Genomic DNA, 14803 nt, shown 5'->3' with positions numbered 1-14803 from the left:
ATTTACAGGGAATAAATATAATTAGCGATTAATTAAGAGAATGAATGTTATATGAAACATCAACATAACTAAGGGGATGAGGATGAATTGGGATGACTAGGATTAATGACCTCAGTGTTTGTAAAATCCTGCTTACAGCCCTACTCATACTGTGATGCGTGCCAAGTCAGTAAGTAGGACTCTACAGATATCCAGTGTTAAAGTGTATCGCAGAGGGTTTAATTGCTACCCGTGCACACCAACAGAGGGCAGCATGTTGAACTTTTCCAGCAGGAGGCAAAACCATAACTCAGTTTCAGTGAAGAGGAAAAAGTATGTTCAGGCTCTGCAGATACACAAATAACTCATTCAGAAATAAACCTCTTATTTCCCAAGCTACTTTTGACTAAAACTCCTGACCCACTCTCTTTCCTAAACACCCGACAAAGGGCATACTTTAGGGAAATGTGGAAATCAATCATTTCTGTTGAATAAATTAAGTTCAGTGGATGGATTAGGTGAAGTGAAAGTCTGAAAGGGCTGAAAGGATGAATGCATTTCAGTATTTCCTTCTCATTATACAGTAGATTGCTTATGGAAATATGGTAAATGATGCACATATAAGTGGGTGTGCAATATGAAATGCACCAGTACTCTCTTTCTGTATTTTTTGCCTTTCTTAGAGAGTTGGTAATAGAGTGTTGAAAGAAAATGAAGGAAGAGAGAGTGGGGGAATTGCATGCATCAAAAGGTAAAATTGAGGATGTTACATGTGCAGCGTCTTAAACCCCTTGGCCACTGGATGTCCAAAAATACACCCATGCCTGGCCTGATGATGTTCACAGGTGTTGATCAAATTAATTTGAGGATGTTTGATGATTCAGTCTGATTAAAATACAAAGGACCACCATTTTTTGCAAGGCACGCCGTAGCATTAAAGATTCTAAATTACACCCCCTATTTCACTGAGGTGTTAAAAACCAACAGTTCAAAACATGCTAAAGGTGCAAGTTAATGTTTTATCAGCGTTACATTATTATTGTAAAGCAAAGCAGAGTGAACGAGTCCATCTACACTTACAGATGCCATAAAACATAATAATAGTACAACTAAGAAAAACATGATGGTGTGTGTTGATGGATTACCAAGCGAGCAACGATGAACGTGATTTTACTACGATACATAAATGAATGTAAACCAAATGTTCTCTGGAAGAAACGTCATGCTTTGATTTGGAAAATGATCAACGCTTACAAGAGTATTTAATCTGCCGTAAACACTTTAAATAATCAATTCCCTCATAAAATGTCCTCTAGGTGCTCAGACTTCAAATGGAAAGTAGCAGAAAATGACTCTTCATGCTGGTAGTCTCAGTGGTAATAATGAACTCAATATATTCTGTCCTGTGGAGAGCTAACAACTTCACTGTGACAAATACGAGGGTCCTGCCATTCACAACACTTTCTCACTATCACTTGTTTTCCACATTTTATTCACAGTTTCACACATATATTTACGCAGGAGTATAACAGCATTTAATAGGACTATTGGTCTAAGAGGCATTATTGCAATGTCTCCATCATTCCAGACGTGGACCTTTGTTACATTTGCAATTACTTTGGCACTGCATTCATTCATTCATTCTAAAATATAAACAGGATGACATACTATACTTGTTTTTATCTTTTTAATAACTGATGGTTTTGATTGATGAATTTAGATTGTATGGACCCAGTGAAGAGGTTAAATACTGCCGCCCCCTATTTCTTTGGAGCAGGTGGCTTGGAATTACACATTGCACCTTTAAAGCCCCTGATTCATAGCAGAAGACAAATCACAGTAAGGCAGTTTTATAGGAATAGCGTGCAATTAACATTCACTTGGCAGGTTACAATAAATATCAATATCAGTTATTCAGATGTTGTAGTTGTCCACAGAGAGATCTGCAAGACAGTGAATATAAACTAATGAACAATAAACAAAATCTGGAGAAGATTGTCTTCTGTCCCAATACAGGGAGGACGAGGGGAAAACAGGGTAAACAGTTAACTAAATACTTAATCTTATCAGCTTGGCCAAATGCCAAGTCAGTTTGGATTTGTCTCGGTAAACACACTAATTTTATCCAAATGTATCCATGTGCATCTTACATAACATGCAAAAGGTTGAGCCTAAACTCACTTATAGGCCTTGAAATCACATCAAACCTTTATCAAGAGGCACACTGGATCAGACTGTAAACCTCCAAAGTGCTTATTTTTTAATGATGCACAACGACAAATCATATAAGGGGATACTTCAATGTAAAGAATATCAATCACTGATTAGATTAAATATTGAAAGATACCTGCAGTTTTTAAAATACACTGGGGGGCCTCTCTCCTGTAGAGATGTCTGCATATCATACATAGTGATTACTAAGATTGAGGCAGTTTTAAATGACCTATTAAAGACGTCACAGGCAATCAGGGTTTAAAAATGGTCTTGTGAGGAAAGCTCTCAATAGTTGACAGGTAGAAGACTGAAGATTAATTGCTCCCATATTTGTTCTGCAAAAGATGGAGAGATGGCGATGCCCTGGAGGGTTTCCTCCAGCTGTCCGAGCCAAAGAAGAGTTGAAAGGCTGCGTTCCCATGCTGGCAGAAGGAAGATGGAACCGAGACTCCTGGTATCCAGTGAAATGGAGCCTGTATATCATGTTCCCCGTGGGCAGGTCTTTTTTTTTTTTTAACTGGTAGGAATGGAGTAAAGCAGCAGGAGAGACAGTGTTAGAGGAGAGGGGGGGAGGGAGGCTGAGGAGGAAAAGAGTATGGCATGATGGAGGGGAGGCAGAGTGAGAGGCAAACATGGAAGGAGGAGAAGAAGGGTCAATAGTGGGATGAACCTAGAGAAACATCACCGCATAGCAGAGGAACTAAGAGGGTGAGAAGCAGAGAAGGAGGTCAGGTCAATTGTTACACCTGTTTGCACGGCAGCACGGAAACCATGACTAAATCCACTGCCGAATGTAAACCTTTCAAAAACGACATCAGCCTTAAGCCGACACATGTGTTACCATAGTGTTGCTGTGTTTCTTTACTGATGTGATGCCCTCATATTTTTACACCAGTCAAAGTAGAAGCATATACCAGATCTAAGAATGTCATGAAGGTTATCTGCTCTCTTGTTTGTGTGTTTACTTGAGATTAAGTGGATCAGACATTTTCAATCATGTCAGCTTGGCTTTACTGAGAGTAGAGAGCTCTCGCTTTGTCTGAAGATGCTCAGCTTTCTCACTGCATTTATATTCTGAATGGTGAAGTGACCGACGTGGTAGGCTAATCCTGATTTATGGTCATTTTTAGATGAGTTAGAAAACACACGTTCTTGTCAGAATACAAAATTAAGGGCGGCCTACGTCGTAACCTGTCACTGAATATTTAAACCACATTGAAATATACTGATTATCCACAGAGAGCCTCGAGCGAGCCTCGAGCTCTGTTATAAAAAGAGAATTTATTTTAATTTAGCTTTGGACTAAGTTGACCTTTTGATCTTGATAATGTGCATTTTTTAAGTCAAAGCTATCGGGTTTACTCGTCGATCAATCTAACAACCCTGATCTGGCGGTCATGAGGTTTGGATAATTACCAGAACCGTTCAATCAGGCGTCACAGAAAAAGTCAACCTTAAACTGTTACATGCAGCACTGCTTTGACTTCTTCTCATAGACTAAAGACGTGGACGTAGCCTTTTTTGCCGTCACCAATCTTGTTTTTTTGGAACCAGAGGTGACACAGAAAGGGTGGAAGTACAACCGAATGCTGAAAAAGACATTTTTAGGTGAGCTACAATTAACTTTCATGAACTAGAGTTTTAAAGTTTTAAACACAGACAACATCCAAACCGGACAACAGTTGTCAATCACAAGGTAGCCACGCCCTAAAGCATACGCTGCTTTATTGTCTATTTTACTCTAAATGGGACCATAATTTACTAAATGAACATCATGCTATATTACATTACATTTCATTTAGCTGACGCTTTTGTCCAAAGCGACTTACAATAAGTGCAAACAATCATGAGGAAACAACTCCGAACAATAAGAATCGTAAAAGTACATTTGTTTCAAATATGTGCAATCCTTTAAGTGCAGAACAATAGCTTTAAATAAGCCAACCAATTTAGTGGTACATACAGAAAAAAGAAGATTTGTTATTTTGTTGGCCGAGGTGCATTTGAAACAGATGAGTTTTCAGTCTGTGACAGAAGGTGTGAAGACTGTCTGCTGACCTGACATCATGACATCAATGGGGAGCTCGTTCCACCATTTTGGAGCCAGGATAGCAAACAGGCAGGTTTTATTTGAGGGGTATCAGGGTCACACTCTCAGTGAGGGAGTAGCAAGCCGATTGGCCGATGCAAAGCGAAGTGAGCGAGCTGGTGTGTATGGTTTGACCATGGCCTGGATGTAAGGAAGTGGCTGATCCATTCACAGCACGGTAGACCAGCACCAGAGTCTTGAAGCAGATTCGAGCCACCACTGGTAGCCAGTGAAGGGAGCGGAGAAGCGGTGTAGGGTAGGAGAACTTGGGTAGTTTAAAGATGGAAGAAGACCATAAAACATAAAATCCTAAGGAAAATTTTAACTGAGGTAATAAATCATGTGAGAAGTACGATCATTTTTGCATAGACTTCTATACAATCTGATAGGCCATTTGTATCAGATTGTATAGATACTGGCCATTAGACAGAATGCCGGTTTAATGCACTTACACATTGGCTTCACTTTTCAGACCCCAGAGATTGCTGCTTGCTTCTACTCCATTTTAGGTCATTTCTTATAAGCCAACATGTTCGTCCTTCCTTCTTTAGTAATGACGAATTGATTATCTATTTACCAGACAGAAAATGTGTTATGGAGGAGCGCCAGATTGCCCAGTTATGATTGCAGTGCAGCTGGGAACACCTCCGACCCTCCAGGACACCACCTCTGCAGGTAAATTAGGCTAAAATGAGTTTTCTCTGCCAGGTGAGTTCATCTCATTCTAATATGTGGTGACCTGCACTTCACCACACACGAGGATGAGACACACAATTTAAGATGGTGTGGCATCTGGTAGAGATGAACGTGCGGTACCATGAGGTTGTTGACCTGGATATTCAGCTGCAAACAGATGTTAAATAAACCAGACTGATGTTATGCTCACACTCCAAAGACACTGACATCTTTGTTTTATTCTCTGATAATGAAGACAACTTGGAGGTAGTGGTTGCTTGGGTGCGTAGTGATGTTGTTGGGTCTCTGGTTCAGTCACAGTCACCACAGTTCCAACTGCAGATTTAATGGGCCTGTGAGCCCATGCAGCTGCATTTGCCTCAATGGAAGCATTATTTTCCATATGATGTCACACTGACAGATATAATTCATGCTTCATTTAATGATTTCCCAAGAGTCTATTCAGTTTTATGACATAGCTGCAGATTCAGGCCGAGAAAAATGGACTACTCATTCAGAAAAGTGTCTTACAACAGTTTTACAACTTCCTATTACAGCTGCACCTCCAGTAATGTCATCGTTCTTTTGTCCACGACAGAGACGTATATAGACGTTCATATTTGTAGCCTACAATTGTCGACTTAAAAAAGGGAATCAAATGCATGAACTTCATCAGCTGCCATCAAATGTTGTATATTCTGCATTTCTATCCATCCATCCATCGTCTACCGCTTATCCGGGGTCGGGTCGCATTTTCTGCATTTGACTAGTCACAATTATTAATGGATCTCTTTCAAAATAAAAAGTTTGCCACCAAGCAATTTATTTCAATGACTATAGTTATTACTGGAAGTGGAAACTTTTTCATTACATCCATTATTTTAGAGCAATTGGTTAGAGGTACAGTTTCTGGATTACTCTAAAATATATTGGACTATTTCTTCCCGACAAAAGCAGAGAACATTACCTGCAGGAAAGCTGAAGTTGAAGTTTTTTATACTTAAATATATTTGAAAGTAGCTTAACACCAAATGTTGAATTGCTGAGATGGCAGTCTAAGATAGGATGTTCAGCAGAACTAGTTTGGATTCTTCTTCTCTGTGATTGAATTCATCTGCTGCCTTGTTTATGTTGAATATAAAACTAAAATACCAAGATGTCTGTTCACCAAAGATTATATATTTCAATTTTAGGAACCAGTTTAAGGGAAAAGGTGAGTATTCAGTTTTAGTCAATGCTAGTGGCTGTCTATAGCTTTAACTAGATGTGGCTCTGTAGGCTTAAGCTGTGATTAGTTATTGTTTTAGCTGCGTTTTGTTGCATCTGCACATTTAACATGATGTTTTCTTTGAATTCATACATTTCCATGGCATGAAAAAAGGTTTCTACTGCAAAATAAATGTCAACCAGTCAGATTCTGGTCTTTTTAATAATTAAATGTGTTGCTGCGATTTAGCTTTGTAGGGCAGTATAGTTGATTTCTGCCTGAGCTGGTGGAGAATTGGATTTTCCTGTAGAGGAAGATATGCTTGGCAAAGGTCACCTTGTAGCGTTGTTTTGAAAATTGTGTTCACATTTCTCAACTTCTTCTTGTACTGAGGAGAAAACTAAATGTCGAATTGTGTTTCTTTGGAGCAGAAGACCTCTCTGTCCCATCCTGTCCTATTAGGAAAGCTGATAAGAAACTAAAAGTTTGTTGGTGAAAGTTTAAGGTTAACATTAACATATTCAAAGTAAATGACTCTTGATCCTGAACTAAAGCAGCACACCTGTGTTAAACTGGGTGACATGACCAGGAAGCTTGTTTTCAAGCGAGGTCGAGTGGGAGGGGGTATGTGAGGAGAAAGTTGTTTATTAGAGTGACAGGAGGCTTGGGGGTTTGTAGACGAGGAGAAAAGGCTGAATTAGGTTGTGTCAGGCAAATTTCATGCTAATAGCATCAGTGACATTTTATGTTGTTATTGCTTATGAAAATGGGAAATTACAAACATGCAAGTAGTGTTTCCATCTCAATGCACCCTCTCATGCTTAATACCAAAAGGTTAATAGACAATATGTAAATTATCCCCGAGGTGAGGGAAAACCCTCATTTATATTCTTCAAGGCTCTTCATGAAACAGAATCCATCTATGCGTGATGTTTTTATTCATTAGTATGTTGCTTTAATGTTGCAGGAATTGTACTTCTGACAAAACGGACCATTGGTGCAGACAAATAGTTATGACACAAAAAAATAACTTATGCGTGACTGTATGCACAATGATCACTTAGAAAACTCCTTTCATAGCAAAGTAAAGTATCACCAGATGCAAATCATATTCGAGACACAGCGCTGGAGAAAGTGAAATAAACAGAGAAATAAAATGACCTTTTGTGCTAAAATGCCATCTTCTCTGTTGTAGCAGAGATCTCTGCATTCTGCCTTTTAACGAGAACTGAATCAAGTTTGGTGTGCTTGACCTCTGAGCAGGAGCATCTCAAGTTCAGCACAGATGTCAGCCAAGAACAAGACAACCGACTCTCACCAGCCCCTTATTAGACAACAGTTTAGTTTGCCCTCTTACTTTTAGTTTTAACTTTGAGTACCTTAAAGTCTAAGCAATGGAACGCACAAGTAGTGGCAGGACATGTGTTTAATGTAGCAACTTGAGCTCAGTAAAGATGTGCAGATGCTTTCTTGAATACTTTTAGTTTTGGTACTTTAAGTTTATGTTGATGATACTACTTTTGTACTAAGGGACTCCGCAGGAACATGGCTTGGAAACCAGAGGGTCGTCGATTCAAGTCCTCGTACGGACCAAGTATGGAGTGTGGACTGGTACTTTGAGAGGAACCAGTTCAACTCCTGGGCACTGCCGATGTGCACCGGACTCCGACACGGCTCCCCGGGCGTTGATACAAAGGTTGCCCACTGCTTCTAATACGAGGATGAGTTAAATGCAGAGTCTACATGTTATTGTGTGTGCTGTGCTGTGTACATGTGTGTGACTGCAAAAGAATAGTTTGACATTTTGTGAAATACGTTTGTTCGCTCTCTTAACTATAATGCCTTCAGCTCCGGCTGATATGAGAGTGTTATCTCGTCTAACGCTCTGAAAATGCATATTTCCCAAAATGTCAAACTGTTCCTTTAAATACGATCGTTGAAAGCCTTCAATAATGCAAACATTTTGATGTAATCTTGGGAGTAACAAAGATACGTGTGTGTATTTTGGAAGTTATAGTCTATAGTATGTTTGAAACTACATGTCTCCTTCAAAAAAATGTATATGAATATATGATAGTGCATGCTTACAATTAAAACACAATATATTTTTGCAAGGTAAAAACATTGTATTTCGAAAATGTCAGCTTTTTTTAGAAATACTGTAAGAAACTAGATCGGTTTTAATGAAGGTTCACAAATCCAAGTGATACAATTTTCTGGGTGGATTCATGATTAAACACAAGAAGGTCATCTGAATTGTAAGGGCTTTAACATGACCCATATGGAGGTAAGCAGAGGACACCAGTCTTTCTCTCACTGGTAATTCACTGAGGGCTCATTAACAGTGATGCACATGTAGTGTGGGCGGTGGATCATATAGCAACTGAAACCTCACGCACACCTCCTCGACCACACCACATATATAACTGCCTAATTTGGTTGTTAGGCCAGATTGGATTGTAAGTGTGATAGATTCAGCTCCACTAGTGACGGTCCCACAGGTATAAACACAGCCAGTCAATCTGATCACCATTATTGTGATATTATTTTAACTACATTGTTTTCTAGCTAAAGGCAGACAAATCTAGCGTGTGTTGTATTTTGGTCTGCAGGGGAATACCATTATTTTGATTCAGAGTTGATTTCATATTATTAGATATATAGGTGAGTCGGAGGAGAAGCTAATGCAAAGTGCTGTGAGCCTTGAAAACTAACCCACTTTGTTGCAATAGATCTGCTGTGAAGCACGGGAAGACAACACGCATGACTGAAGGCTGTGATGTGCACACATTCACATTAACACTATACAACATATAGTGTGCACTTGAGTAAAACCCTCATCCACACATGAGCTGAGGTGTGTTTAGTGTTTGTGGGCATACATAAGCCAGCAAATTGCTCCACATTTGACTCCACTGTCCACATTTTAGCTCCATGTTATCCTGTTATAACCAGCTATTGATGAACTAGAACATAGATTTAAGGTTCTGCCAATAGATATTGATTACAATTGTTTTTATGTGATGAATTACCACATAGGTAATATATATAGGCTGTAACCCCTTTGCAATTAACATGCCTAGCATGCAAGTGAATGAGTTTGACCATAAAGGGCTTTTCCTGAGACTGTAGCTGTAATTCAGTGGCTAACATTTGAAAAAGACACATATCGTCCAAAATGTACATTTTTACAAGTAAACCACACTGGCTTATGTTTTCATACCAACACACTTTAAGGGTAGATGTAACTGATAAATGCCACATCTTATTGCATCAGGATTCTTACACAATGGTTACTATTGGTGTCAGAATGAGGATGGCTGAAAACGGATAACTAACTGTTATTCACTCTCAATCTCCAAACAGACGACTTGCTGACTCGCTTTTCCTCCTTTCAAAAAGGTCAATTATTATCACCTCTGTGAGGTAATTTATCGACAGGCCCTTGTACCTCCATTTTTCAGGTGATGAATGCTGCGAACCTTCTTGCACCAGAAAGGATGAAACAATAAAGCTGTTAACCAAAACTATATTCAGCTAAAGAATATTTTATAGGTTCATTATCCATGTGTTCAGCCTCACTAGCTGTTATGTCAGCAACGTCCTTCACTCCACAGCAGACCTGTGGCAAACCAGCAATGCAGCACATTCAGCAGATGGAAAAAAAAAAGTGATTGTATAATTAATGTATTTGCTTGCACAATGCAATCATCCCGTGTCAACAGAAGGATCTACCTACATGAGCCATGCAATACTGGATACACAAAATCAGAGACGCTGTTTGTTAAACATCAACAAGCTCTCAGCATGAAAGATTTATGTGGTCCATAATGGATGTACTCTGCATTAATCTCTGCATGCATTCAGAAGGTGACATCTACAGTAAGAGCGCCTTTGCTATTCTGTATGTGTAATATTCAAGCAGCCAACATTTTAAAGAAAATCTCCACCAAAGTGTGTTTACAGGTCTTGGGGAGTTCTACTGTGTATGTGTAAAAAAGCCTTTTGTGGCTCCAACGGGAGCTGCATGGAATCTGATGAATTGCCTTTAGTGATGTCACTTGAGGCAGCATCGGTTGTGTCTGAAGACTTGAAGTTTAAAATTAAACAAATGTGGTTGTGTGGTGTAAGACAGGTTAGAAAGAAGGGAGCTTACAAGATGTCTGTAGCTCGCTTCTCATCTCCGCTTAAAGCTAGCGGCTCAAAGCTACTATTAGCCGCTAATAACATAACACATGTGAATCTCGAAAACAAACTGTCTGCCGTCGAATTGCATTGTAGGTAATGTAGGCACCAGGTTTGACAAGGAAGAAGAATGCAATTTTGATCCTTTTATTTTTAACTGTCCAATGTGAAACCGACAATATGACAGGAGTGCAATCAATGGAGTACTCATTTAGTGACCTACAAGGTCTGTCAGGCAAACATCCATGTGAACAAAAAACACACAGACAGCTCCACTTACAATGAAGACATCACACGAGACAAGACAAGACAACACCCACTAACCCAAAACTATTTACAGATGTAGCATTTAATGTCCTAAATAAAAGACTGCAGGCCAGACAGGATGTGATAAAACAAAATGATTTAGCATTTATAAGCAGAATATAAACTTTTAATCAATGCTTTATAACAAACTATAATGTAGTTGTAAGCAGATAAAAGTGTTTATTAGTGTATTTGTCAACTACAATAACTCCCATACACCCATAAGTAAAGTGATGTGTTAACATATCGTTTTTAAAAAAGACTAAAATGTGTACGATGGAGATCACAAACTGAATTGTGGCTTCTCGTGTATAATCTCTACATTGTCCCCATTTTTCATGTTAAAATAATCAAAAGTACATTATGTTTTGCAACAATGGAAGTTTGCCTGACAAAGACTTTGTATGTCAAAACATTGCATCAAACATTTGGGAGCTTGAAAATGTCAGTGTGAAGACAACTTCTCCTTTGTCTTTGTTTGCTGTTTTTTTTTATCCTGCACCTGGGATGGATATGAACAATACTATCCACCTTATTCAAACAGAAAAAAAATACTTCTTATAATGAAGGTCAACCACAGCTGTACAAATCATGTGCAAGTGTTGTTCTGAGGCCCTGTTGATTGTTTGCTTTTTCTTATTATTATGTGGTGTGAGTCAGGAAAGAATTTGTTTCTAAAGAGTCTTTACAAATACTTTTCAATACAAAACATCAGATTGGGCTGACAATCAAACATAAACTGTATAATTATGTTCTAGGAGCTCTTGTTTCTATATTTATATACATGGAGGATCTTCAAGGAATTTGAACCTCACACATTTTCTATTGCTCATTGTCCGACAGACGTTTCTTTGTTTATGTATATAACATTTCATGAGATGCACTTTTGTCAGTATTTCACTGTTAACTGCGGCAGAAAATCCAGGAAATGCTTTGAATGCACTCATTTGTGATGCATGACGAGCCATATGAAAATTAATATATGTAAAGCGCAAGTGTGTTTGCATGTGTGTTGTCATTTTGAAATCATCGTGACACTCTGGGGCCATGACTCTAACCTCTCATTTAATTTCAAGGTAACACAAACAACAAAGCGACAAGGTGTCTGTCTGAATATCTGTGCTGCTTTCAACATGCCAACAATAATAAAATTAATGATTTTAATGCTAAGTCTTGATTTAAACTGCATTGAAACTCCCACTCGTAGAACAATTGTGCCAAACAAATACTTTAAAGCCTTTATTGCACATCCTCTCTGATACATACCTTTATTTCACATAATGCTGACAAATCCTCAGTATTATTTTTATAGCTCCGCAGGCCACGCTCTACAAATTTAAATCACTCTCTATAACCATGAGATGGCAAACCTTTTCACACATGAACACAGCATACTGTAGATACAGATGTAATGTGGCAACAGACCCACACACAGTAAAACAAGGTGGTGTTTGATCAGCAAAATTAAACTGATCAGCTTTCTGCTCTGCTGTGTAAATAGTAGCTACAGTTTCTTTGTTTGACACTGATAATAATCTTGTATCCTTTCATTTCAACTGCATCAGTGTGCCTTTCTAAAAAAAACAAAAGACAACCACAGGGTAGCAGCAAGCAGTCCATGACCATAATACAAATATATATGACTCCTCAGAATATTGTCGATGTAGTTTTAAAAGTAAAACTACCATATTTGTACACAGAATGCAAAAAGGATCCTGGCTGCCTTTTCTATTTTTTTTAATTTACTTATCAGGTCAGGTGTTATGATCTCTGCTGCTCCATCGCATTAATGGGTCAGTCGTCGCATGGGAAAACACACTGTGCATTGCTTTACTGTAATACTCCGAACAGGAATACAGAATACTAACAACCCATTACTGTTTTATCCTACAACATAGCACATGTTATCATCAATAGGAGCTTATATGACATGTTTAGGTGATTTTGTGAGGTGCGTAAAGTTGGGTTTCTCCAACAACGTCAATCGAAAATGATATCTTGTTTTCTATAATTATTATTAAAACAAGCTTTTTAAATAATTCGCATTGCTTGGGATTGAGCTTTGCATCCATTGGAATTATATGGAACAAGTGTACTCCACGTTTTCTTCATTTGTCCATTAAAAATTTTAAAACATTTTGGCATTTTAAATCTCCATACTGTTTTTTTTATCTTTTGCATGCGCATCTTATAGTGTCTACACGTCCCAGAAACTATATTGTTCATGACATTCTTATTGTTATTTAATCTCATATATTTTTAGAACTTCATATCCAAAAATAAATGCATAAATAAATCTTATTGGAGACTGAAGGAACATTCGTTCACGACCTGAAGCATCTGAAGCGCACAAGTTTATGGAAAGCTTTCTTGAAGTCCTCATTGGACATTGTGTATATGATCGGGTTGATGAGGGAGTTCAGATATCCCAACCAGGTGAAAAAGTCAAATAACTCGGGGTTAAAACATGTCTCACAAGTGGCCACCACCAATGTGTAAATGAAAAACGGCAGCCAGCAAACGATATAAGCGCCGAGGATTATCCCCAAAGTCTTTGTCGCTTTTCTCTCTCTGGCTGCTGAAATACGCTTTTTCTCCAAAAGCGCGTCCGACACAGTAACTTTCACCTGGTTCTCGCTTGTTGAAGACCCGGTGTCGCTGGACTGGGTGTCGTGTCTCCCGCCCTGCAGGGACGCAACGGATCCAGGGGAGTTGGTGACCAGGTGCGCCGATGTGAGTCTCTTCCCCACCTTCTTGGGGGACTGCTTCAGGATCCGTTTTCGGGCCTCGACGTATATCCGTCCGTATAGAACAATAAGCAGCAAGGTGGGGATGTAGAAAGCCCCAAAGGTGGAGTAGATGGTGTAGAAAATATGATCCGTGTTGACGCTGCAGCTGGTCAGCTCCTCCGCCTTTACCTGCCTCCAGAAGAGAGGTGGCAGGGAGATGGAGATGGCGATGACCCAGGCTGTGGCCACCATCCCGGCCGCGCGCCCCGGAGTGCGCTTTTTGGAGTACTCCACTGCGTCCGTGATGGCCCAGTATCTATCCAAAGCGATTACGCACAGGTGGAGGATAGATGCCGTGCAACACGTTATGTCCGAGGAGAGCCAGATGTCGCACACGATTTGCCCCAGCGTCCAGGTGTGGATGACCGTGTACAGGACGCAGATGGGCATCACCAGAATTGACACCAGCAGGTCAGTGATGGCCAGAGAGGCGATCAAAAAGTTCGCAGGAGTTTGCAATTTCTTCGACTGAGAGATTGTTGCGATGACGAACGCGTTGGATAAAGTGGTGGCGAGTGTGAAAACGGAGAGAATCACCGCCAGGCTGATCTGATAGGCGAGACTCTCTGCGCTGACATCCACAGTGGATGAATCTGTAATAAAACTGTCGTTTGTGGTGTTCACCGGCTCCATAACTTTTAAACACTTTTTCTCATATTTTATTTTATTAGATGTTTGACTTTTAAGGTGCCCTTTCTCTTGATGGACGTCGCCTTATCCGTGCCATCCGGTCAGATAAATGGCATAATCAGTCTGAAACTTGAAAATGGATTCCTTTCTTCCTCATTGTCTTCTGTTACATCAGGTTTTAATGTGCAGGTGCCAAATTGTGGAAGCAAATATCCATTCTAGCGCTATTCAAACTTTTCCGTTTTGTAGCCATAAAAGAAAACTCCTCAACTGTTGTACACAACATATAAGACAGAAAAGGTTTGAGTGTAAATGCAAATGATGAGCAGTGCGTCCTGATGTCCCAACTTCTGGGAAGATGTCACAAATAATCCGCATGTAGGGCAGAAGTTCTTCAGAGCTGTGATTCCTCAGGCCCCCTGTGGTTGAGTGGTGAGACTACCCTAAGTCTCAGTTTTATACAGACTCTGACATCAAACAAGCACCACTGATCACATCCTTGTTTCTCTCTCTCTCTCTCTCTCTCTCTCTCTCTCTCTCTCTCTCTCTCTCTCTCTCTCTCTCTCTCTCTCTCTCTCTCTATAAAGAGTATCTGCTGGGTCATAGTGCCCAGTGTGTCTCATGTGTCACATGTTGTGCACATTAAAGATTGTGAATTGAATGGGAAAAATAATTACTTATTTTATATCACAGAATGCAAAACTACTTTCTATTTTTTTTTCAGCCATG

General features: G+C 39.5%; 1 protein-coding gene across 1 annotated transcript; it reads right to left on the bottom strand.

Moving 5' to 3' along the window:
• Positions 1-11705: 11705 nt before the first annotated feature.
• Positions 11706-14458, bottom strand: htr1b (5-hydroxytryptamine (serotonin) receptor 1B). The gene has a single exon (XM_029460783.1). It carries the CDS (start codon positions 14075-14077, stop codon positions 12980-12982), a length of 1098 nt encoding a protein of 365 aa, XP_029316643.1. The 5' UTR covers positions 14078-14458; the 3' UTR covers positions 11706-12979.
• Between the last annotated feature and the right edge of the window lie 345 nt (positions 14459-14803).

The sequence above is a fragment of the Cottoperca gobio genome, chromosome 22 (genome assembly GCF_900634415.1).
Source record: "Cottoperca gobio chromosome 22, fCotGob3.1, whole genome shotgun sequence".
Taxonomy (NCBI): domain Eukaryota; kingdom Metazoa; phylum Chordata; class Actinopteri; order Perciformes; family Bovichtidae; genus Cottoperca; species Cottoperca gobio.
The sequence above is the reverse complement of the archived record's forward strand: the minus strand, read 5'-3'. Positions and strand labels throughout refer to the sequence as shown.

Coding starts and splice junctions, on each gene's coding strand:
- htr1b (XM_029460783.1), bottom strand. CDS start 14,077: ATGGAGCCGGTGAACACCACAAACGACAGTTTTATTACAGATTCATCC.